Source organism: Talpa europaea (assembly GCF_964194135.1).
Source record: "Talpa europaea genome assembly, chromosome: 9".
Lineage (NCBI taxonomy): Eukaryota > Metazoa > Chordata > Mammalia > Eulipotyphla > Talpidae > Talpa > Talpa europaea.
In genome coordinates this window covers 118,217,886-118,240,745 of record NC_140076.1, presented here as the reverse complement: position 1 = coordinate 118,240,745, position 22,860 = coordinate 118,217,886, and the positions used below count along the sequence as shown (strand labels likewise).

Below are 22,860 nucleotides of genomic sequence, written 5' to 3'. Positions count from 1 at the left end.
CAGCCTCTGTCTGCTGCCGGGCTGGGAGCCCCCCTCTGTGCACTGCCGGGGCTGCCAGGGGCCAAGGCTCCCAAAAAGACTACAGGGGGCCAAGGGGGGCCCCAGGATCGACATTGGAGCCCCCAGCCTGGGACCCTGCTCTCCACAGTCCCCCAGGCAGACGGGACCCAAAGGGAGCTGCCTTGCGGGCACAGGGCTGGGCTCGCTGCCCTGCGCCCGGCTGCCCAGGCCACTCCCGGCCCCTCCAGCAGGACAGGGAGAGGCAGGCCGGGAGCCCAGAGGGCCGAAGCACCCCTCCTCCTGGGCCGGGACGGCGGCCCTCGCGGCACAGCCACCCTCCTTTGTGTGTGGAGCCAGCAGCCTCTGGGGGGCTCCCCGCGACGGCCCTAATCCCAGCCCCACAGCTGAGGCGGGGGCTGGGGAGGCGGGAGTCTGCCCGCCTGGCGCTGGGCCCCCACCCCAATCCCACAGCCCAGGCTCCCCAGTAATGCGATAATTGGGTGGGATTTTCGCTGAGAGCGAGGGGAAGTCCGCAGCAGGACGCGCCAGCCCCCTCCGCGCCTCATTCCAGGACCGCGCGCTCCTCTCGGCGGTGGGGTCGGCGCGGCCGGGGGCGGGGGCGGGCCTGGGGCGCCATCCCAGGCGCCCCCGAGGGCGCAGGTTCTGCCGCCTCCGGGGTGCGTCTCGGGCCGGCACCCCGGCGCCCGCTCGGTCGGGAGACCTGCCTCGGCTCCCGGCGGCGCGCACTGGCCGGGGCGCGGGGCGCACGCGGGGGGCCCGCGGGAGGCGCTCGGGGCTGGCCTCGCGGAGGGACGCGGGCGCGCGAGGGGGCGCCCCGCCAGCGGCGCCCCGGCTCCACACGGGCTGAGTCCCGCGGCCCCAGGGCCGGCCCGGGGCTCCCACGCGCCCCTCCCCCGGGGCCGGTGGGGAGACTTCCGCCCTGGGCCCACCTCCGGGACCCCCGGGCGGGCGCAGATGAATATCAAACCACGCCGGCAGCGCCGGGGCTGGGAGCCGGCCGGCCACGCCCTGCGACCTTGGGTGAAGCGCGCGCGCGCCCTTTCGCCGCCGCAAAGGGGCAAAATCCTGAGGCTTTCCCAGCGGCCGGAACCCCCCTGGGCCGAGGACCGGCAGCCCGCAGCCCCGCGGCCGTCCAGCCCGAGGCAGGGCTGCCTCCGCGGGGGCCGCCCGCTGCTCCCTCCTAGGGTCGGGAAAGTGGGGCGTCACCGCCTGGGTTCCAGACAGCGGGGGGCCGCTTCCCACCCCTGGTCTTCGGGCGGGGCCGGGCGGCACGCACCCTGGACGCTCCCCCCACCGCTGACCCCGGGGCAAGCGCCCCCACCCGCGCCTCCCGCCCAGCGCCCCAGGGCGCGGCCACAGGGCCGTCGGGGAAGAGCCCCAGGTGACGGCTGGAGGGGCCGCCGGCCGCCCGAGGCGAGGACACAGCGCTGACAGCGCGCGGGGCTCCCGCCCTGAGGCGGTCCGCGAGTCCCGCGGGGGCGCGGCCCGAGAGCGCGCGGGGATGCCGGACCAGCCCGCAGCCCCGGTGGGGCCGCTCGCCCCTCGGGCCCGGCGCCGCCCTGGGAGCGCGCGCACCCCACGCACCCCTGCGCACCTCGCGGCCACGGGAGGGGCCGGAACCGCAGCCGCGCCAGCTCCCCGGGCCCCGCCCGCCCTGCCCCGCCCCGGCCCGGCCCCGGCCCCGGCCCCGGCGGGCGCCCCCCGCGGCGCTGCCCCGCCCCCGCCGTCCCGCGCCGCCCCGGGCCCCGGCCCGCCGCCCGGCCGCCGGCCCACCTGGCGCAGCGCCGCCTCGGAGCCCGCGCAGACCCGCGCACCCCGCGGCCGCAGCAGGGCCCAGCGCCGCCTCGCCAGCTCCAGGGCCCGGCCCGGCCCGGCGCCGCGCACCCGGGGCGACTCCGCGCTCCGCGCTCCGCCGCCGGCGATGGCCCCGCTCGCGCACGTCTTTTTCCTCTGCTGCCTGGAGCAGGCGCTGGGCAGCTACCCGATCTGGTGGTGAGTCGGCCTCGCGTTCGCCCCCGCCTCGGTGCGGTCCCGGGCGCGTCTCCCTCCGCGCCCACTTTCCACCCGTCGGAGCCGCGGCCCGGGCGCGGGCGGCGGCGCTTCCGGGGGCCTCGATCCGCCGCCCGCCGGGGCGAGCCAGGTCGCGCGGACGGGGCGAGCAGGGGGCTGGAGCGGCGGGCGCGGAGCCGCGCGGGTGGCACCGCCGCGAGCAGGGCAGCCCGAGGCCACGAGGGCGCGCGCGGGAGGGCAGACTCGCTGGAGACTTTCCTGAAGGACCGTACCTTGCGCGCGCGCCCACACACACACACACACACACACACACACACACACTTTAAAACAAAGTCAGGGAGACAAGACCGAACAGCTCGAAGCGGCGCAGTTACGTAAAGACAGCGGGGACCGGCCAGGAGTGGCGCGGCCGCCGCCGGCGGGTGCCCCGCGCCCAGCCCCAGCCTCTCCGCCAGCGCCGCCGGGACCGCCAGGGCAGCGGGGCCGCCGGTGGGGCTCGGAGGGAGGAGACGTGGAGTCCGCGGCCCCCCCGCAGCCCAGGATCACCCAAGTGCGAGGCCGGGGCGCTTGGGGCCTCGCCAACCAGGCATGTGCAGAAAGACCCCTAAACCAGGCGCCGAGCGCGCAGAGAACCCCCGGGAGCGCTGCACGAGCCGCGGGGGGACGGGGTTTACCTGCCTGGAGGAATCGAATTCGACAGTCGCCGCAGGCAAAGGTCACCCCGCCCGAGGTGGGGGTGCTCCGGGCGCCCCACTTCTGACGGCTGCAAGGGGAGTGCGGCGGCCGCCCGGGGCGCGCGGCGAGGAGGCGCGGCTGGAGAGCGGGCGCGCGCGGAGCCCTCGCCGACGGCTCTCGGGGACGGGCCGCGGGCGCCGGGGGGCGGGAGCGCGAGCGCCCGGGAGCGTCTAACCCCGAAAGCGTTTCCCTCGCAGGGCGCTCGGGGCGAGGCAGGTGCGGGCCCGGGCGCCGGGACCCCCCCGCGCCCCGCGCACCTGCGCGTCACCCCGAGGGCGGCCGGGCGCGGAGAGCGCCCCTAGCCGCCGGCTCCCCCGCCCGGCGTCTAATTAGAGCCGCCGCCGCGTTCGGGGCGCGCGGGGAAGCGCCCCCGCCCCGCCCCCGCCCCCACAGGTCCCCGCCGGCCGCCTCGGCGCTGCGCTGGGGCATCGCGGTCCTGCGCCGGCCCGGCCGCGGGGAGGGGACCTGGGGCTCCTCCGGCCGCGCCCCGCCCGCCTCGGGCAGCCCCCGCCTCGGGAAGGGGCGCCGCACCCCCTCCCTCTTCTCCCGAGAAGGGGGGCACGCGACCTCACGGCTCCCGGCTCACGCCCCCCTCCCACCTCTTCAATGCCCCCAGGTGAACTGACGAATGGAGGGGCCCCTGGAAATAAAGGGGGCTCCTCCTCCCCCTCTTCCCCTGCCCCCAGCAGGGCCTGGGGCTGTGCACAGCGGCTCACCTGCCCGTCCCAGCGAAGCCACAGGCCCCCGCCAAAGTGAGAGTGGCCGCCCCTCACCTGGGAGGAGAACAGCCCAGAGCAGTTCTGCTTTAAAGGCAGGGGGTGGGGTCCCCGCCTCCCAGCACCTTCGGGAGCCCCCTCACCCCAAGGCAGGTCCAGAGAGCAAAGGCTGAGCCCAGAGCTGGCTGGCCAGGGCACAGGTGAGGGCCAGGCCCCTCCCGCTCTTCCCCAGGGGATTCCTGTGTCAGGACAAGTGGACTGGGGTGCCTGGGGAATAGCAGGCAGCAGCTCCAGGACCCCTGGGGGGCGCCAGCTCCCCTCCCGCTGCGGGGGCTTGTGCCAGCCCCTGCCCACATGCCCAGCCTGGGCTTGAGGGGTGGGCCTCGCCCTCCACTTGTCCAGGGGCTGGGACCCTGCACTGCCACCTTCCCACAAACCTGCACACGCCTCGGCATCACCTGTGGGCGGCCCAGCCCCTCCCATCAGGGCCACACCAGGCGCAGCCAGCAGTGTCGGGTCCTCCTGCGACGCACCCCCACACTGGCTGTGCCCGCTCTCCCCAGCTGGGCACCGGCCTGGCCAGCGTCCTGCCCACCATCTGGAGCCACTCCTGCAGCCCCCTCCAGGCTCCTCAGTCAGAGGGGTGCTCAGCGGGGCCGCAAGGCTCCCATGCCCTCGCAGAGCCGGCTCCAGAGCTGGCCTGCACCCCAGCAGCCCCCAGGCACCATCCCTTGCCCCTGCACCCCCATCTCGGCCTGAGCAGCGGTGGGGTATCCCTCTGGAGTGGCCATGACAGCAGGAGGCCCCCAACACAGCAGGTTTGGGGTACCGGGAGCACCTCCTTTACTGAGGGACATGGTTGGCAGTGGCCACAAGGAAAAGCACAGTCACTGAACCCAGCACCCGGCTGGGCCCCGACCCCCCAGGCTTGGCGCTCCAGGTGCTGGGCCCAGGAGACCCAGCCAAGGCCCACACGCCCACAGGGTCCTCAGTGGCCCGGGCAGGGGAGCAGGCTTTGCCCACGGACACGGGTGGGTGGGCAAGAGACAGCGCCGAGGCGTGTGCCTGCACCCCGTGGGCACCCTGGCTCAGCTCTGCCCAGGGCAGGGCAGATGGGCCCTGGGGGAGGGCGGGGGGCGGGGCCCTCCCTGAGCAGGGCCAGGAGCCCCAGCTCTGGCCTGGCCAGTGGCAGGACAGGATGCCCAGGCCCGGGGCCTCAGCACTGGGACTTGCGTGGCCATTGTCCCTGGAGGCTGGGATGCTGCTGGGGTGTCCTGGGGCCCTGAACTTGATGCTGGTCCAGCCGGCAGGCATGAGCGGCCCAGGGCCTCCCTCAGCATCCCCTCTTGGGCGTCGCCCCAGGCTCCACAGGGACCCCACTCCAGGCCGGAACACCTGGCCGCGCCTCCGGTCTGCACCCCTTGTGCCCCGAGTTCTGTTCAGGGAACAGAGCAGAGGACGGGGCCATCCCCGCAACAGCCCGCTGGCTGGGGCTGGGGCCTGCAGGGGAGGCAAGCACAGCCCAGGGCACGCTGCCTCGGTCTCCCTCCCTGCTCCCCGGTGACACCCCGAATGCTTCACACTTTGGGGCTTGCACATTCCTCCCCCACAAACGCGAGGCTGTGCCGGGAAGCAGGCTGCTGTGAGCTGTGGCACCGGCGCCTGTGCCCGCCTGCCGGGGCTTGTCAAGTATGTGTCGGTAATCCCGGCCCGGCCGGCGGGCAGGCGGCGGCACGGGTGGTGGGGGGGGCTGATCGGGCAGGCGGGGTCTCCCGGCTCCAGGACCAGGGTCCCAAGACCCCTCCCCACGCCCCCTCCAGCTCCAGGGTAGGACCTTCGGCGAGGCCCCACAGGGGAAAGAAGGTGAGCTGACCACCAGGGCGCCCAGGCTGCCAGCTCCTGGGCAACGCCTTCTAAAGGGACGGGCTGCCCATCTCACTGGACAGCTGTCCCACGGTCCAGGGAGGGCCGAGGCCCGGCTGTGCCATGGAGGCCCTGCAGCCCGTGTGCAGCGCCAGGCCGAGGTCCGCACGGGCGGGGTCTGGGCCTCCCTCAGGGCTCTGATGGGATATGTGGGCCTGGGAGAAGGGCTCTGTGGGGTCCCGGTGGACCTGGCGGGGCCAAGCCCAGAGGAGAGGCCCGGGAGGACCCCAGCACCCCTACCTCTAGCCTGGGTGCCTCAGGAGTGTCCCCGGGTGCTGGCCCAGTGCAGAGCACCCGCCCGAGTCTCCTCGGGGTGCCGTTGGCCCCTCCGCCCACTGCACAGGGGCCCTGGCTGGGGCTCAGCACCCCCAGAGCCGGCCGCACCAGGCCACTTGGGCAGGGAGCAGCCAGCAGGCCTCTCTGGCACCAGGCCTGGGCCACGGCTGTCCCACCGGGTGCTGCCCAATCCCCGCCTGCAGGCCAGCGGTGAAGCCCCCCCAGCCACGTGGCCCCGGCCACTCTCCATGCACATGCGTGTCCAGGGCTGAAGGCCACGCCCCTAGGGAGCAGGTCGTCACTGGAGGCCGATGTGATGCTCCCAAGGCCCTGGCCGCTTGCCGAGCAGAGCGTTCTGCTGAGCCTCGACTCAGCTCCCTGCCTGTGGCCTCTCCGGGGGACCCCCAGGGTCCTGGTGCAGGCTCGGGGAAGGCCACCATGGTTGGGGATCAGGGACTCTGGTTTGGAGAGGCTGGGGAGGGCTCCCCAGCCGGGGTGAGCACTGGACACTCCTGCCTATGGGCTGGCGTGCAGACAAGGGGCCTGTCCCTCAGTGCAGGGCAAGGTGACGGGAGGGGGTTGTGGGAAGCCAGGCACCTCCCACCCCAGGGGGGTAGGGCCCTGGCCAGCAGGTCAGCCCCCCTGGGAACAGCAGTGCCCCCCCAGTCAGCTTTCCCTGGGCCAAGGGACCAAACCATCTAGCAGGGACAGTGGCGGGGAGATTGCGCCCCACAGTGGGCTCAGGCCTCACTGCCCGGCACGAGGGGCGTCCCCACGGCAGTGCTTGCCTGCCCCGGAGCCCCTGTCCCTGGAGCGAGTGTCCCGGGTGGCCCCATCCCCATCCTGGCCTCGGTTGCTCACCTGCAGAGCTTGAGAACCAAGGGGGAGACGGCAAGGCCCCAGCCCGCCACGCCAGGTGAGAGGTCAGCGTCCACACTGTGACCCTCCCTGATCTGTCTCCTCCTGCGATGGCCTTAGGCCTGGGGTGGGGGTCAGCAGGACCTGGGCTGGAGGGCGGCCAGAGCACACAGGGCACCTCTGCCCACTGGGTGCCCCGCGCCCATCCCCTCCTGAAGGCCGCACTGGAGCCTGCTGGACGAGCCCCAGGCTGAGCCAGGAGGAGCCCCTGGCTTCCAGGCTGAGGGTTGGACCTGAAGAAGGCGGGGTCCTCGCCCGCAGGCCAGCCCGGCACCCCGTGGGGCCCGCCCGGAGGGTCCAGTCCTCAGCTGGCCAGGGGTGCATGGCCCGTGGGGGGTGGAGTCGTGGGGGTGGCTGCCCGGATGTCTGCGTCCCCACACCTCTGGTGTGGTGGTGTTGGAGGGCCTTGTTGGTGGTTCCCGTTACAGGTGGTCACGGACTGGGGTCCCGCGGGGCAGGGGCCTGGCCACGCATCTGCCCTCACTCCCAGTCCACCGTCACCCATGGACCCGCCGGCCTGCACCAGCCTCCCTCCCTGCGCCACGGGGATGTGTCCGGCTGTGGATGGGACCGGCCCCCGATGGGTCAGTGGGCACATGTGCGGCTGGCATTCGCCACTCACACACGTGCACACACGTGCAGGCACACACCCGCTCGCAGCCCCTGCCCCGCCTGAGCAGAGCCCGCTGTCCCCACCAGGCACGGGCAGCCGGCCCCGGGGGCGATGGCCATGGTGGGGGTGTCCACAGGCTCCACCGCCCTCCATGCTCGCCTGCTGGGGCCGGGCCGGACTCTGTGACCCAGAAGTAGGAGGTGGACTCTGCTGCCCTGGCCGTGGCCCCCCACAGGGCTGCCTCTGCTCCGGGCCCTGGCGAGGCCCCCACCTTCTCCACGAGAGGCCTGCCCTGTGGCAGAGTGTCCAGCTGGGGCCCCTGCACCACTGAGCTGGGATGCCCGTGGCACCAGGCAGCCTGGCTGCAGCCAGGGAGCACATGATGGTGTCCACTGTGCTGTGATCGCCAGACTGACCTTCAATGTGCCCCCAGGGCCGGGCCCAGCACCTCCAAGGGTCCTCCCCAGGGAATTCAGCTGCGGGGCTGCCGGCCGGCCGCAGGCTTGGAGGAGGCCGCCGCAGGGGAGCCGGCTCCCGGGGACAAGGCGAGCCAGGGCCTGCCTGGAGCAGGGCTGGGGTGGGGAGCTGACTCAGCACCCCAAGAGGCTGGGGAGAAGCTGCGACTGGAGCCCCACTCTTGCTGGGAGCTGGGGAGGGGAGGGACAGGACAGCGGGAACCCACGGGCCCTCCTAGCCGCGTCCTGAGGCCTCACACGCACACACACACGCGCGCGCGCGCACACACACACACACACACACACACACACAGGGCTGGTGAGGGGCCTCTGGGGAGAGCTTCCCCTGGCTCCTTGGCTGCCCCCGCGGGAGCCAGCAGGCGGCTCCAGGCTCGCTGAGGCCACTCGCCCAGCCCCTCCCATCCAGCGCCAGCTTGCTCGGCCACACGCGGCCCCGCCTGCCTGCTCACTGCACACCCCTGCCAGGTCCCGCACAGAGTGCCCTGTGGTCCAGCCACCAGGGGCCAGCGCCTGTGCTCACAGGCCCTCAGTGCCCGCCCATGTGGCAGACGGTCACCCCACATGCACCCCGGCCCCTGCGCCAGGGTCCCGGGGACTCCTAGGTACGGACACAGCAACCACCGGCCTGACCCAGGGAGGCCACCACTGCCCCTTGTCCACCCGAGTCAGATCCCGTCTGAGGACCCTGCCGCCAGCACAGAGCAGGGAGAGCCAGTGGGTGCCCCCCCAGAGTAGCCAGCACCTGCTTCCCACGGGGTAGGGGTGGACATGGAAGGCTGAGCTCAGCCTGGGACAGCCGAGTACCCACATGTGCTGGCCAAGGGGGACCCATGGCAGGTGACACGGATGATGTGAGCACAGGGCGGCGGACGCTGCCCAAGGAAAGGCTGACCGCTGGGTGGCGAGGCCGGGGTCCTGGGCTGGGGGTGGCAGGGGGAGCCCCGGATGCAGGGGTGGGGCAGCCGTGGGTCTGGCACCCGGTCCCAGGCGGGCGGGCTCACGGGGCCTTCGGGGGACAGCAGGATGGGCACCCCAGGGCAGCGACCAGGCCAGGGACACACGAGGAGCCCAGGAAGCCAGGAGACTGCCTGAGATGTTGGGCCCCCACCAGGCACCCCGGCGGCAGCGCAAGATGACTCGGGGATCCTGGCCGGCCAGCTCAGCTCACAGAGGGCCCGGCAGGCGGCGGTGCAGGGGACACTCGCGGGGGCCACCCACAGCTTCTGGGGGCTCTGCCATGCGAGGCTACGGCCCCCGTGCCCCCATCTGCCCAGACAGGAGGTCACACGGGCAGGCCAGAGGGACGAAGGCGGGGCCGTGGGGCACAGTGCTGGGGGCCACAGAGACACTCCCGACCCATGTGGGCAGGGGCTGGGAGGGGGTGGGGGCCAGGCCCGGCCTGCCGTGCAGCCCCCTCCGCGCCCCGGGCTGCGGGCTAGGAGGGGAGGGCTGCGGGACTGGGCTGCCTAGGGGGGCCACACGGAGACCGAGCCCTACAGCTTCTCATGCTGCCCAGCCAGAGCGCGTGCCGTGGGGCTGACCGCCCAGGAGCATGGCAGCTGCGCCTGGGGCGGGGAGGGGCCTGCAGGCCGTGCTGTCCAGTTGGCCGTCCTCTGGGGCCGTGAGGTGCCTGCTTCGGTCCCTATGGCCATGGGATTGCAGAGGAGCCCACCAGGGCTGGCCCCTCAGGCAGCGCATCCCTTGGTGCCCGCCGTGTGCTGGGTGTGGCAGGGACAGGGTGGGCTCTGTGCAGCGCCCCCAGGCCATGCCTGCTGCAGGGCAGGGGCGGGGTGGCTGGAACCCCTCCCAGGGGCAGACTGGATTCCTGAGCCCACAAGTGTCTGCCGGCCTCTCCCACTGTGACGGCCCCCACACCCTGCGCCCAGGCTGGCCCCCAGCACCAGGGCCCATTGGGCCCCGGGCACAGCCACCGGGGTGCCGGCTGGCCGCCTGGACCGTGTGGCCAGGGCCACTCCCACTGACCGCTGCCCCCGCCCCACAGGTCCCTGGCCATGGGGCCCCAGTACTCGGCCCTGGGCACGCAGCCCATCCTGTGCGCCAGCATCCCTGGGCTGGTCCCCAAGCAGCTGCGCTTCTGCCGGAACTACGTGGAGATCATGCCCAGCGTGGCAGAGGGCGTCAAGGTGGGCATCCAGGAGTGCCAGCACCAGTTCCGGGGCCGCCGCTGGAACTGCACCACCGTCAGCCGCAGCCTGGCCATCTTCGGCCCCGTGCTGGACAAAGGTACCCGGCTCCCCAGCCCCGGGCAGCAGCCCCGAGGCCCATGGGGGATGAGGGTGGGTGGCACCGGGCACTCTCAAGGGTCCTGGAGCGGGGTGCCGGCCCACTCGGCTGCTCCCCACTGCCACGGAGCAGAATCCTCACCAGTGGCTATCGGAGCTGGGGCTGCTCTGGCGTCCCGGGCCACAGCAGGGTCCTGCCGGCCCTGGTCCCTGAGGCCTGGGTGGGGATGGCCCTGGCAGTCTCTGCAGCTGACCTGGGCTCCTGTAGACCAAGGGTGGGCCTGGGGGACAGGCTGGAGCTCAACGTCTTCAAGACTGGTCAATTCAGCGGCTGCGGAGACCCAGGGAGGCGCCCGTGGCACACATCCCACGTGGGCTCCCGCCTGCCCAGGGCCCTCGGGCACCTGACGCTGCGGGCACTCCTGTGCCGGCCTGCCCCCCACTCTGGGGCACCTTCCCAGCAGTGGGGTCGCAGGGCCCCAGGTAATTCTGCTGGTCTCTGAGGACCGGCCAGGCTGTCCCCACGTGGCTGCGCCCTTTCACCTCCCGCCAGCCGCGCATGGCGAGGCCAGCGTCCCCACGACCTGGGGTACCTGCCGGCCAGGCCCTTCCCCAGCAGGTGCCCAGGCCTGCGCCCGCGCTGGGGGCAGCTCTGCAAGGGGCTGTTGGATGCCTGGACTCTTCCTCAGGGAACATCTGGCTAAGCCCTTGGTCCAGTCCACAGCCGGCTTGGCTGCTTGTGTTTGTGCGGGGTGTGCGGCCTCGTGCTGGTGCCGGCTGCCACAGGAAGTGCGACTGGGTCTGCAGACACCCCCAGGCTGCCCCAGGGAAGCAGCCAGGCCTAAGGTGGCACAGGCCGAGGCGGCCCAGCCCGCAGGGGCGTCGTCGAGAGCCGTTCCTGTGTCGCGGTCCTAGCATTCGATTCATTTCGCGTAGATTCTCATGCGCAGTGTGAGGGAGGCTGGGGCTCCGCCTGTGTGGGGAGACTCGGCTCCGGCAGGCCTCCTGCTGAAGAGACACTCCTTCCCCCGTGCAAGGTCCTGGGCGCCCTACTGAAAGGCCACCGGCCGCGCGTATCCGGCTTGACCTCTGGCCTGGCAGTCCCGCTGGGGTCTGCGGCCCGGCCTGGGCACCCGGGGCGGCTGCAGCTTCTCGTGTGCTTTGGAGTCTCCCATCTTTGTTTTCAGAGGGTTGCTCTGGTTCGGGGTGTCCCTTGCATATGAACTGTAGAAGCGGCTTCTCCAGGCCTTCTGGGCTCCCGGGATGGACGGGGTCTGCTGGTTGCTTTGGAGAGCACAGTCAGCTCCAGCACGCCAGGCGCCCGGAGCCCCCGGCCGCCCCTCTGACCGCTTCCCCTCAGCGGACACGCAGGTTTCCATGCCCAAGTCTCGCCCGCCCTCGTGTAATGGAGCCGCTGGCGGTTTATTCTCCCGGTGCTGCTACAAAGTGAGTTACTTCCCCATCTCCTTTTGGACCGTCTAGTGCAAGTGTTTAGACACAGACTTGGCCTCTGGGTGCTGCGCGTGTCCTGCATCTCTGCCAGCTGGGCAGGTGCTGAGGGAGGCGCCCGGTCAGAGGCACAGGCTGGGCAGGGCCACAGCCCTGAGTTGGGGGTGGGGCAAGGCCGCAGTTCTGTCTGGCAAAGGGCACCCATCTCCCCTTACTGGGGGTTGCCCAGGCCGGCTCTCTCTCATCGCAAGTTCCATCAGCCATGGCCTCAGCACTCCCGAGTCCAGCGGTCTAGGCGGTCGGTGGCCCGGCATCCCCCACGGGCCGACCCCTGGGCCCCTGCCTGCAGCCGTCCGGGAGCCCAGTCACACGGCACCCGGTCCACAGGCAGCCGCTGGTCTCCTGCCTGCTCCGCTCCGGTCTCTGACGGCCTCTGGACATCCCATGTGGGGCAGGTCCCGGGCATCAGTCCGTCGCGGCCACCCAAGGCTATCCATCCCGGATCCGGAGGCGTCTTCCAGGGCACCGGGTCAGCACTGTAGGCTGCCCCCGCCCACCTGCCAGGCGGCTGGGGCCGCAAGGAGGCGGCAGGGCCGCGCAGGGAGGGGCCCCACCGAGGGCTGCTGTGTCCTCCACCGCACCTCCCCCAGTCCAGGACTGGGCACTGCAGCAGTCGCCTGGAACCCGCCCTTCCCATGGCTGCCCACTCGCAGCAACCCTCATGCCAGCCGGCCCCTCTCCTGGCCTCTGCCTGCGCCACCCTCACCGAGCAGCAGCCTGAGTGGAAGCGCCGGGCTCCTCTGCTCCAGGCCTTATCCTGCAGCTCAGCCCAGTCCCCCCAGAGCCAGGGGGCCCGGACGGCAGGAGCACACCCAGCACAGGGCTCAGTGGGTGCCGGTGTGGCTGGGTGCCCCTGGGCACGTCAAGGGTACTTACAGGGAGGTGCTGAGCACCTGCTGGGGCCCAGGAGGCCCCAGGGGACATGGCGCTGAGCTGGGTGGAGAAGGGCTCCCCCCTGCCTGGGGTGTGAGGCCTCTGTGTGCCAAATGGGGAAACCGAGGCAGACAGGGCTCCACAGCCCTCCTGAGGATGGCCGAGGGGCCGCAGGAGCCTGAGGGCTCCCTGGGGCTTGTGCCGGGGCTGATGCGCCCAGGCCCCTCCGTGGCCCATCTCCTGGGAAGCAGGGGCTCTGGGCTCCACACAGCTGCGGGGAGCCCATGTCCACACACCTGCCTCCGCCCTGCACCTCTGGTCCTTCTGTCTCAGGGTCCTCCCCCACTTTCTGCTGGTTGAGGCGCCGCTGGCACTGCCACCCCCTTGCTTTCTGTGGCAAAGGGGAGCCCCTCGCCCCCGTGTCTGCCACCAGGCTGAGAAATGGCCAGGCCCATTGTGGCGCAGAGCTGAATGGCCGGCAGACGGGGCCGCCGCGCCCCAGGGAGAGGCCGGCTCCGGAGGCCATTGTGGAAACCCCTCGGCCGCCACCGTCTTGCAGTAATCAATCTGATGGGATTAGGGTCAGGGCGACCCTAATCGTGTCAGAGGTCATGCAGCCTTTGTGGCTGGCCCACAGGACGCCTGGCCACCCCTGCTGAGGTGGCCTCGCCGACAGAGCTCAGCAATGCCTGCAGCCGGGCTGTCTGCGGCCAGGGTGCCTGCCCCTGTGAGCGCTGAGCCCCCCGGGAGCCCTGAGCACCTCAGGGTGCAGGGTGGAGCCTCTGAAGGAGCACTCGTGCTCACAGCTCCCCTCCCAACTCCCTCCCCCATCTGCCAGGCTGGGGCTGAGGGCGCAGGTGGTGCACCCCAGCAGCCAGCTCTTGGGGCTGGGCACTGAGTGCCTGCTCCCCGGACCTGCTCTGGCGACGGGGAAGCATGAGAGGAATTTTGAGTGGAGGAGGAGGCTGGTGCTCCAGGCTTATCGGTCCCGCAAGGCCCCGGGACTGCCCACAGGCTCGCCTGAGCTGGCCCACACCCTCCTCTTGACCCCGGCAAGGGGAAGGACATGCTGGGGAGGCTGGTCCAAGGGCCCAGGGAAGCAGCGGACATGTCAGGAGACCGGCCAGGCCTGGGCCTTGGAGGCTGGCCCGAGGAGACTGCTGGACTGGCCAGGGAGCGGGCTCTTGGTCCTGCGGGCATTTCCCCTGGAGGAGTGGAAAGGGGACGGAGGGGTGAGGGAGGCCCAGGGCCCCAGGGAGGCCAGGCCACCGCGGTGGGGAGCTTGGCAGGGCCAGCCAGAGGAGCAGGGCTGGGGGCCCTGCTGGGGGTGGGGCAGGCTGGGGGAGACCGGCTGCCCCTCCTGCCCCTCCCCACGTGTGCCTGCTGGCCTCCCCTCTGCGCGTGCAGTGGCCGCCCTGGCTCACCGCTCCCAGGGTCTGCAGCGGCCTGGCCCCAGGCAGCGGCCTGGGATGGGTGGGCCCGCAGAGCCCCGGGGCAGGTCCGTAGTGTCCGTTCTCAGCGCCCAAGGCGGTGCCCCTGGTCAGCCTGGGACAGGGCCCACGTGTGCCAGCCTCTCCCGGGCCTCCGTGGGGGCCGGGCGGGGCGCGGGCCTCCGAGGCCTCCCTGGGTGTCCCCTGCCTGGGGGGCGGCCCTGACACCCACGCCCGGGCTCAGGAGGGGCCCTGGAAGCGCACCCCCATCCAGGTTGTGACCTCTGACCCCCATCGGAAAGTGTTTCGCTTCGGGAGGGGGCTCTGCCGGCCTGGCGCCCTCCCCGGTATATCATTAACTTCCCCAGTGGGAGGGGTGAGGGGCCAGGACAGCCGGACACCCCGCCGCGCCCGGCTCCGAGCACAATATCCCCGCCACGACGACAAGATTAAGCACAAGAGAAAAGCGAGGGGCTGCGGGCGGTTCACACGCCCCCGGGGCCGCCCCGCGCCCTGAATAGCGCGCGCCCCTCCGCCCGGCCGGGCGCGCATACCTCCCGGTTGCTATGACTGGCTGGCCATGGCCTAATCGCCGACGAGGGGGAAATTCATATAAAATATCGCGGGCCATTGTGGGCCTAACGCGGCGTGACAGTGGCGCACAAAGCCGGATTCATTAGCCCCAGCAGGTAACCGGGCCGGGCGCGGGTGTCGGGGCCGGCCTGGCGCGGGTGCATTCCGCTCTCAGGTGGCTCCGCCTTTGTGCCCGGGATTACCGAGCGGCCGCCGGGAGGGTGGGCCGCGGGGGGCGAGGCCTGTCGCGGGGGCCAACGTCCCGCCGCCCCCGCCCGGGCGAGGCCGCCGAGGAGGCCGCTCGGCAGGCCCCGGGGTGGACGCTCTCCGGCAGCCCCGGGAGACGGGACGCAGCGTCGCTGGCCCGAGGGCCCGCTCGCCTGTGCGAGGCCGGCCACCCCGAACCTGCCTGCCGTCCCCTCTGCTCCCCAACGCCAGGTGCCCCAGAGGGCGGGGGCCTGTGTGCTGGGGCCCTGGCCAAGGCCTGGGCTCTCCAGGCCCTGCCCGGGGAGGTAGGCAGGAGAGGCACCCCAGGGGACTCCGGCCTTAGGGAGGTGCTGCCTCCACCCTGGGCTCCCCAAAGGCCCCGCCAGCAGCGTCCACAGGCACACACTCCTCGCCAGCGCCTGGGGAAAGACTGGGCCTGGGCAGGGCCGGCCAGCCTGTGGGTGGGGCTCCGTCCCCACAGGGCACCCAGAGCGGTCCCTGAGGGTGGGGCCCTCCCCAGGCAGTCCCTGCAGCGGCTCAGCTTGGAGATGGGCCCCGAGGTGACAGGAGGCCTGCCCCTCCCAGCCTGCTCCTGCTGGTGCATGGGCAGCGCCTCCATCTGGCCTATGGTCAGGGCCCTGCGGAGGCACAGCCTGGCCAGCGGAGCAGTTTCTGAGCAGGCATCTGCGCAGCTCCCAGGGAGCGGTCACCTGAGTCCCAGAGCCGGGCGGCGGAGGGGACAGGTGGCATGTGCCTCTGGCAGGGAGGTGGTGGGGAGGCCCGTCACAGGCGCTGCGTTAGCCTCGGCGGGGACATTTGACCTGTGGCCCCCAGCACCACACAGAGGAGAGGCCTAGAGCCAGGCCCACCGGGGACACATCAGAATTGCCTGGGCACCCTTTGCAGAGAGCCCACCCCAGCCGTGCCAGGCGGTCCCTGCAGAGCCTCCGAGCGCCACCAGGCCCATGCCCAGATGCTGGTCACCGCCAGTGGCCGCGCCTCAACACCGTCCCCTCCCAGGAACTCCTGCAGGAACTGCCCCCCGGGCTCGGCCACTGGGCTCTGGCTCCTCTGGCAGACTCACCCCAAGGGCCTGCCCAGCAGGCCGCAGCGCCCCCCTCTCATCTCCAGCATGCGTCCTGCTGGTGACTAAGCAGTTTCCAGCTCTCCCTGGAGATGCGGCGCCTCCCACAGGCGTGGTTGCCTCCTGTGTGAACAGGCGCAGGATGCCTGCCGCGCTGCCCACCACTGGCTGGGGTCAGGGTCTGAGCCTGTTCCTCCTCCGAGACTGGGGGGCAGGTGGGGGTCACCTCCTCCCTCACCCCCCGGAGACCTGGCAAGACACCATCCTCCATTTAGGAGGAGCTGCCCCTGCATCCCTGAGCCCTGCATCAGGAGCCCCCCATGGGAGGCCTGTGGTGGGGGGTACCGCTCAGGACTCGGAGTGCGCTCTGACTTTCTCTTTTTTTTTTTAATTTTTTTTTAAAGATTTATTTATTTACACAAGCACTGGGCACAGTCAGAAGCGCGGGAGGGTGAGAGGATTCACCAGAGCCAGAGCGGGGAGCAGAGCAGGCAGAAGGACCGAAGGACACTGCTGAGGGGAGCAGCGGGCGGCAGGAGAGGTCTGCGCGCCATGCGGGACCCTCCTCCGGGGGCCGGGGAGAAGCTGGGGGTCGAACCGGCGCTGCAGAGGCTGCGGGCAGCTTCACAGACCAGCGCTCAACCGCTGCGCCACCAGGGGAGGCCCATGGTCTGACTTTCTCTTTGGAAATAGTTGTAGACGCGCAAAAAAGCCAAGGCCCCAGAGCCCGCTCAGCCCCCTCCCGGGCAGCCTCGCACAAACCCAGCTGCACCTGTGAAAAGGGAAACACCCCCCCCACCCCCCAGCACACACTAGTGTGACTGCTCCCGCCGGCCTGTCCCTCAGCTCCCTCAGCGCCTGGGGGGGCCTTGGGCTTGTGTGACATTTCCTGGCCTTTAGGTGCAGGCTCCGCAGGTCCAGTGAGGGCCCGAGGCGGGAGGGGCATGGCCGGGCCGCACCCCACGCCCCACCCCCGTGCCAGTCTGGGGGGGGGCCTCCCTGCCTGCACCCGCTGCGTCTGTGCCTGCGCACCGCTGATGCGCCTGCACGTGGCCTGTTCGGGGGGTTCTCTGTGACGGCAGGGCCTTTAGGTCACCCTCGACTGGGCACTCGGGTTTCTCCTCCAGGAGCCTAAGGCCTCCTCCTCTGGCAGAGGGAATGGAGGCCCGCCGGGGAGGGACCTCCCAGGCCCGCGCCCCAGCCGGTCCCCTCCAAGTTCAAGGAGGAGCCCCACCCCTGCCCGCCACCCCTCAAGGGTCTGGCAGCCCGGGTGGTTCGCCCGACCCTGCTCAGGGCCCGCGGTCGCCAGTCTCCTCTCCCCTCCATCTCCCGGGGCCGAGGGGGCTGCCGGAGGCTTCTCCTCAGGAGCTGGCCTTGCTTGTGGGGACGGGCTGGAAGTGACACCCACCTGGGGAGACCCCCACAGCCTGGGGAGGGGCAGTCTGGCCCCCACACAAGACAAAGTAGTGCAGGCCCCGGCTGGGCCTGCAGCATCCTGGGGAGGTGGCTGCTGCCTGGTCTCCACAAAGGGGGGCTTTGAGGGGACAGTCCTGGGCCCGTTCAAGGCAAACTGGACGGGGAGGTGCAGAGAACCAGACCCACGCTGCCCCTCTGCCCTGTCCGCAGCCACCCGGGAGTCAGCCTTCGTGCACGCCATCGCCTCGGCCGGCGTGGCCTTCGCTGTGACGCGCTCCTGCGCCGAGGGCGCGCCTGCCGTCTGCGGCTGCAGCAGCCGCCACCAGGGCTCCCCGGGGGCCGGCTGGAAGTGGGGTGGCTGCAGCGAGGACATCGAGTTCGGCGGAATGGTGTCTCGGGAGTTTGCCGACGCGCGGGAGAACCGGCCTGACGCCCGCTCAGCGATGAACCGGCACAACAACGAGGCGGGGCGCCAGGTGCGTGTGCCCCTCTCCCGGGGTCCCAGCCCACGCTGGGGTGGGGGGGCGCCACAGCCCTGGGGAGCCCGGGGTGCTCAGGGAGAGCCGTCCAGCCATGCCTGCATCTGGGAGCCGCCTGCAGTGGGATGTGGTTGGCTCCCTGAGGGGTGGGCTGGGGGTGGAGGGCCTGCAGAAGGGCTGGGGTCTGCTTACTGCCCAGCCCCGGCTTTCCCACAAGGTGACACGCCCACCTGGGGGTGGCCCTCATGGGTAAGGGGGGGTGAAGGCTTCCCCAGGCCTCCTGCACACTTGGGGGGAGAGGCCGGCACGGCAGTGGGGACTAGGCCCTGGAGAACGGGCAGGGGGTGAGCTGGGTGCAGTGGCTGCGGCCTCAAGAAAGACCCAGCTGTGGTGATGGGAGGGCATGGGGGGGCGGGGGCAGAGAGCCCCCAGGCCACCTGGAGGGCAAGGCTGAGCTGAGTCATTGTGCGCAGAACAGGGAGCCCAAGACAGAAGAAGAGGGTGGGCCAGCGCACCATGGCCAGCGTGGCCTAGCTGAAGTGCAGGGCCAGCGGGGAGCGCTCAAGGGGTGCCACAGGCAGGAGCCGCATGTGTAGGGACTGGGAGGGGTCCAGCGGGCTGAAGAAGGGGCAGGAGCCGTCAGCTTCTGACACAGAGAGCAAGGCAACTCCGGCTGACTGCCCTGTGAGAATGTGTGCTCACCTGTGCCCACCTGTGCTCACCTGCTCACCTGTGCCCACCTGTGCTCACCTGCGCACAGAGCCGGGTTCCCACAGGGAAGACGATGCAACACAGAGGGAGAGTTGCTCTTCGTTAAACGCTTCGCAGCCTGCTGGACACCAGATGGAAACCTCACAGCACACATATAACCAAGCACAAGGCTACAGGGTTGGGCCAACCCGAGCTATGTGTGGAGGAAATGAGAGATCTCTGTAGCCCTGGGTAGGCAAAGGCTTCTCAGGTAGGTGGAAAAAGCACGGTGAAGGCAAAACACAGCAACACGGGCCGTATGGAAAGGAGGGACAGCTGTTCATAAACGATATGGATGGACGTCCACACACGTCCACATTCCAACAAACATAGAAGCTACCATAAAAAAGAGCTCTGCACACGAGTGAGGGAAAGATCACCCAGTAGAAGAACTCGCTGAAGGCTGGGGAGCCGCTTCACAGAAGATGTTACAGGGACCCCTCTCCCTGCCCTGTAACAAAGACAGCATAGACATGGCGCGGCCCGGGGCCAGGTGCCGGATGTCCTGGTGGCCAGGGGACCGCCTGCACCTGTGCCCTGCGGGGCAGCGCCCGGGGGCGTGTGGGAGGCTGAGGACAGGGGCGAGTTTGCCATGCTGTGCACTTGTGACGTGTGAACTTATTAACATACATGCCACACTACACCTCTGTGAAATGATTTTAAGTGTCAAAGGGCTGTCCTGACAGTGCGGAATTAGCTGGCCTCGGAGCCTGGTGCCTGTAACAGATGCCCAAGCAGTTTATTGACCAGAGCAGCACAAATGCCGGGTTGCGCTTCCACAGCCTCAGGGAGCTGAGGTGCTACCTCCAGAAAGCCAGCCCTCAGGCCAGGCTGGCACCCTGAGGGCTGAGGCACACCCAGAGGCAGGCCTGCCCTGGGCCAAGTGCAGGCCAGAGGGGTGCTCCGAGGGCGGCTGAAGGGGCCACCAGCCAGGCCCCCTCCCTGCGGGAAGAGGCAGACAAGAGCCTGTGAGGAGGTGACCCTTATTCAGACTGAAGTTCTTGTCCATAAATAATTTTCAGACACACACCACATCCAACACGCAATCAAAGACACCTCATCATGTGAGCTGACGAGCAGCAGCGCCACAGCAGCAGAGCCTGGCGCTGGTAGACACAGTTATTGTTCTCACAGAGGGTGTGAAAAATATGCCCGTTCGTCAAGTGAAAACGCAAGCTGGAACATCTCAGCCGGGAATGAGGATCACGGGAACGCCCAGGAGGCAGGTCTGGGGAGAGCCACAGGGCAGGGCAGAGTGAAGAGCAAGGGGCTTCCTGGACGTGGGCTTTCCCGCTGCACCTCCCGACTGCTACTCAGTGACAAGAAACTAATTTGAAAACCAAGAAAGAGACTCTTGAGAACATGGCAAGCAGACGAGGTGACAATGGCAAGAAAATTTTGAAAGTTAAAAGCAGATAAATCAGTACTTGATGTCTGGGTTGGCCCCAGAAAGCTGAGTCTTAAGCCAATAGAGGAAAAATCTGAGAACTCACCCAGGAATTATGAGTGTCAGGTGTCTTGAGAACGGGAGGTAAACATGAGGCTGGAAAAGGAAGATCTGTAGAGGTCTATGTGAAAGGCAGGTTATAGCCCAGCTCCTCTGTCCAGGGCCTCTCTCTGCTTCTCTCTTCTGGAGAACCTCTGCGGGCGTGTTCTCCGAAAGAACAAGGCAGGGGGTTCTGGACGCCACACACAGTGGAGGCCGAGGCTGCCCTGTTGAAAATGGGCGCCTTGGTATGCATTTCTCTTTCTAACCTCCAAATGCCCCGAGCCAAGGTTTCCCCCGGCAAATCGGATTAACCCAAGAGAGGAGCTGCTAAGCTGGGAGTCACCCAGCGTGACCTCATGGCCTTTGCATGGCAGAGGCCCAAGTCAGCCAGTCCCTGCCATGCACAGGAGCTTCCAGTGAGCCTGTGTCTGTTTTTTTTTTTTTTTTCTATTTTAACTACTTTATAGAGGCATGTTTTTTATTTATTTATTTGTTTGTTCTGTTTATACAAGCACTGGGTACAGTCAGAAGCGCGGGAGGGTGAGAGAATCCACCAGAGCCAGAACGGGGAGCAGAGCAGGCAGAAGGACCGAAGGACACTGCTGAGGGGAGCAGAGGGCGGCAGGAGAGGTCTGCGCGCCATGCGGGACCCTCCTCCGGTGGCCGGGGAGCAGCCGGGGATCGAACCGGCGCCACAGAGGCCGCGGGCAGCTTCGCAACCCAGCGCTCAACCGCTGCGCCACCGGGGAGGCCCTGTGTCTGTTCTTAAACAGGAACAGGCAGCCAAGAGTGTGCCACCTGTAAAGCCTCCAACAACCACAAAGAAACAAGCAGACAAAACATTATAAAGGGAGATGGAAATGTCTGTAACTGTCACTGTTTAGAAAACATTCAGAGATTGGGCCCCCCTGGTGGTGCAAGGGGTTAAGCACCGCACTGTGAAGCTGTCTGCAGCCTCTGCAGCATGAGTTCGATCCCTGGCCGGCCAGGGAGCTACCCACATGGTGAGGCAGACCTCTCCTGTCTCGTCCGCTGCTCCCCTCAGCAGTGTATTTCAGTCAGTCTGCCTGTTCTGCTCCCCACTCTGTCTCTGGTGAACCTTCTCACCCCCCTGCACCTCTAGCCTGTACCCGTTTTTGTATGCATAAATAAATAAATCTTAAAAGAAAAAGAAAACATTCAGAGAGGAAAAAATAAAAGAGGCCTTAGAAATTAAAACTAAGATAGCAGAAATAAAAAAATCTCAAGAGAATGATTGACACACCCTTTCCTCAAAGTGAGAAGACAGAAAGATGGAAAATAGGAAAGATTGAAACCAGGGAGTCTCTGTGAGAGAGAGAGAGAGAGAGAGAGAGAGAGTGGTGAACTGAAGAAGAGGAGGTTGGCAAAGAAACAGGCAGAACGGTGCCCGCAGCCCACAGGCCTCAGACCATACGACCGTAAGTGACTGGAAGACAAAGAGGAAGATCCAGGTCCATTCCTGTTGTCCTGAAATTCACAGCCTGTGACAGAAACTCTCAGGCTTTCCAGGACAAGGTGTAGGTTTCATGCAAAGCACCACCAGTTGAAAATGGTGTCAGTGTGTCCAAGAACAACAGTGAAAGCTAGAATGAAACAGAGAAATGCCTTGAGAAGTTTGAGGGAGGTTGTGAAGCCAAGAAATTTATACCGAGCTAAACCAGCCACTAAGTGGAATCCCAGAAACGTGAGCATCAGAGGCGGCATTTTAGCTCCATGAGGAGCGTGGGGGCTGCCCCCTGGGGCTCAGGGGTGGGGCCAGCAGCCACTACAGTCCCAACTGAGGCAGATCCCTTTGTTCTGCCCCCGCCCCCCCAAATAAGGAAGGAAAGAGAACCTGCCCTGGGGAGAAATACACATGCTGGCCAGGACCCTAGCTCGAACAGCCTTATTCCCTGGCCCTGCCTCTTCTCCCCACTCCCCTGCAGTCCTTACGCCGAGTTTCCTGGGCCCTGCAGGTGCTGGGTTCTGGTCAGGGCCATCAGCCATGCCAGCCTGCACTGCCCCCCTCCTACATGCTTTGTAGGGGGCAGTGACATGTCACCTGTTTCAGCCTTTAAGCCTTTGCTGGCCCAGGAGAGTTGGGAGGTCCTGCCATCTGGGGACTTTGGTTGGCCAGGGGAGGCACCAGCGTCCTGACCCTGGGGGAAGAGGGTGCCCCAGGTCCAGGAGGGGCACCCACTCAGCCTGGTGTCCCTGGAGGCCTTCAGGTGGCACAGCATTTGTGGGGGGCCTGGGGCCAGACTGCAGGTGGGCAGGGACCCCTGGCAGGTGGCTGCAGAGTGGCAGGCAGCCCTGACCCCTCCTCATGCTCCCACAGGCCATTGCCAGCCACATGCACCTCAAGTGCAAGTGCCACGGGCTGTCGGGCAGCTGCGAGGTGAAGACCTGCTGGTGGGCACAGCCCGACTTCCGTGCCGTTGGGGACTTCCTGAAGGACAAGTACGACAGCGCGTCCGAGATGGTGGTGGAGAAGCACCGTGAGTCCCGCGGCTGGGTGGAGACGCTGCGGCCACGCTATACCTACTTCAAGGCGCCCACGGAGCACGACCTGGTCTACTACGAGGCCTCGCCCAACTTCTGCGAGCCCAACGCCGACACTGGCTCGTTCGGCACGCGCGACCGCGCCTGCAATGTCAGCTCTCCGGGCATCGACGGCTGCGACCTGCTGTGCTGCGGCCGCGGGCACGACGCGCGCACCGAGCGGCGCCGGGAGAAGTGCCGCTGCGTCTTCCACTGGTGCTGCTACGTCAGCTGCCAGGAGTGCGCGCGTGCCTACGAGGTGCACACCTGCAAGTAGTGTGCGCCTGCGCAGGGAGGGGGCTGCGGGGAGGCGCTTCCTGTCCCCCGCCGCTGCTCTGGGGCCCTGGGGTGCCCTCCCCCGGCGCTCTGGCCTGATCCTGACCCCAGAGGCCCGTGACGCTCCACCCTCAGCCTGGCACCAGCCAGCGCCCTCCCAGGATGCCCCCCTGGGAGAGCTTCCGCCCCACAGAGCCCCAAGACCCAGCTCCACCTGGCTAGGTGGAGGGTAGGTGGAGCGGCGGGGCCAGGGCCCTGGGACTGGCTCTGCTCTGACCAGCCTGTATGAGGGCACGTGGGTC

General features: G+C 68.8%; 1 protein-coding gene across 1 annotated transcript; it reads left to right on the top strand.

Moving 5' to 3' along the window:
- Positions 1-1,942: 1,942 nt before the first annotated feature.
- On the top strand, positions 1,943-22,559 carry WNT3A (Wnt family member 3A; the record flags this gene model as incomplete). The annotated part of the gene is made up of 4 exons (XM_084243538.1): positions 1,943-2,013; positions 9,691-9,932; positions 17,234-17,499; positions 22,080-22,559. The coding sequence occupies 4 exons, from the start codon at positions 1,943-1,945 to the stop codon at positions 22,557-22,559; spliced, it is 1,059 nt and encodes a 352-aa protein (XP_084099664.1).
- Positions 22,560-22,860: the final 301 nt, after the last annotated feature.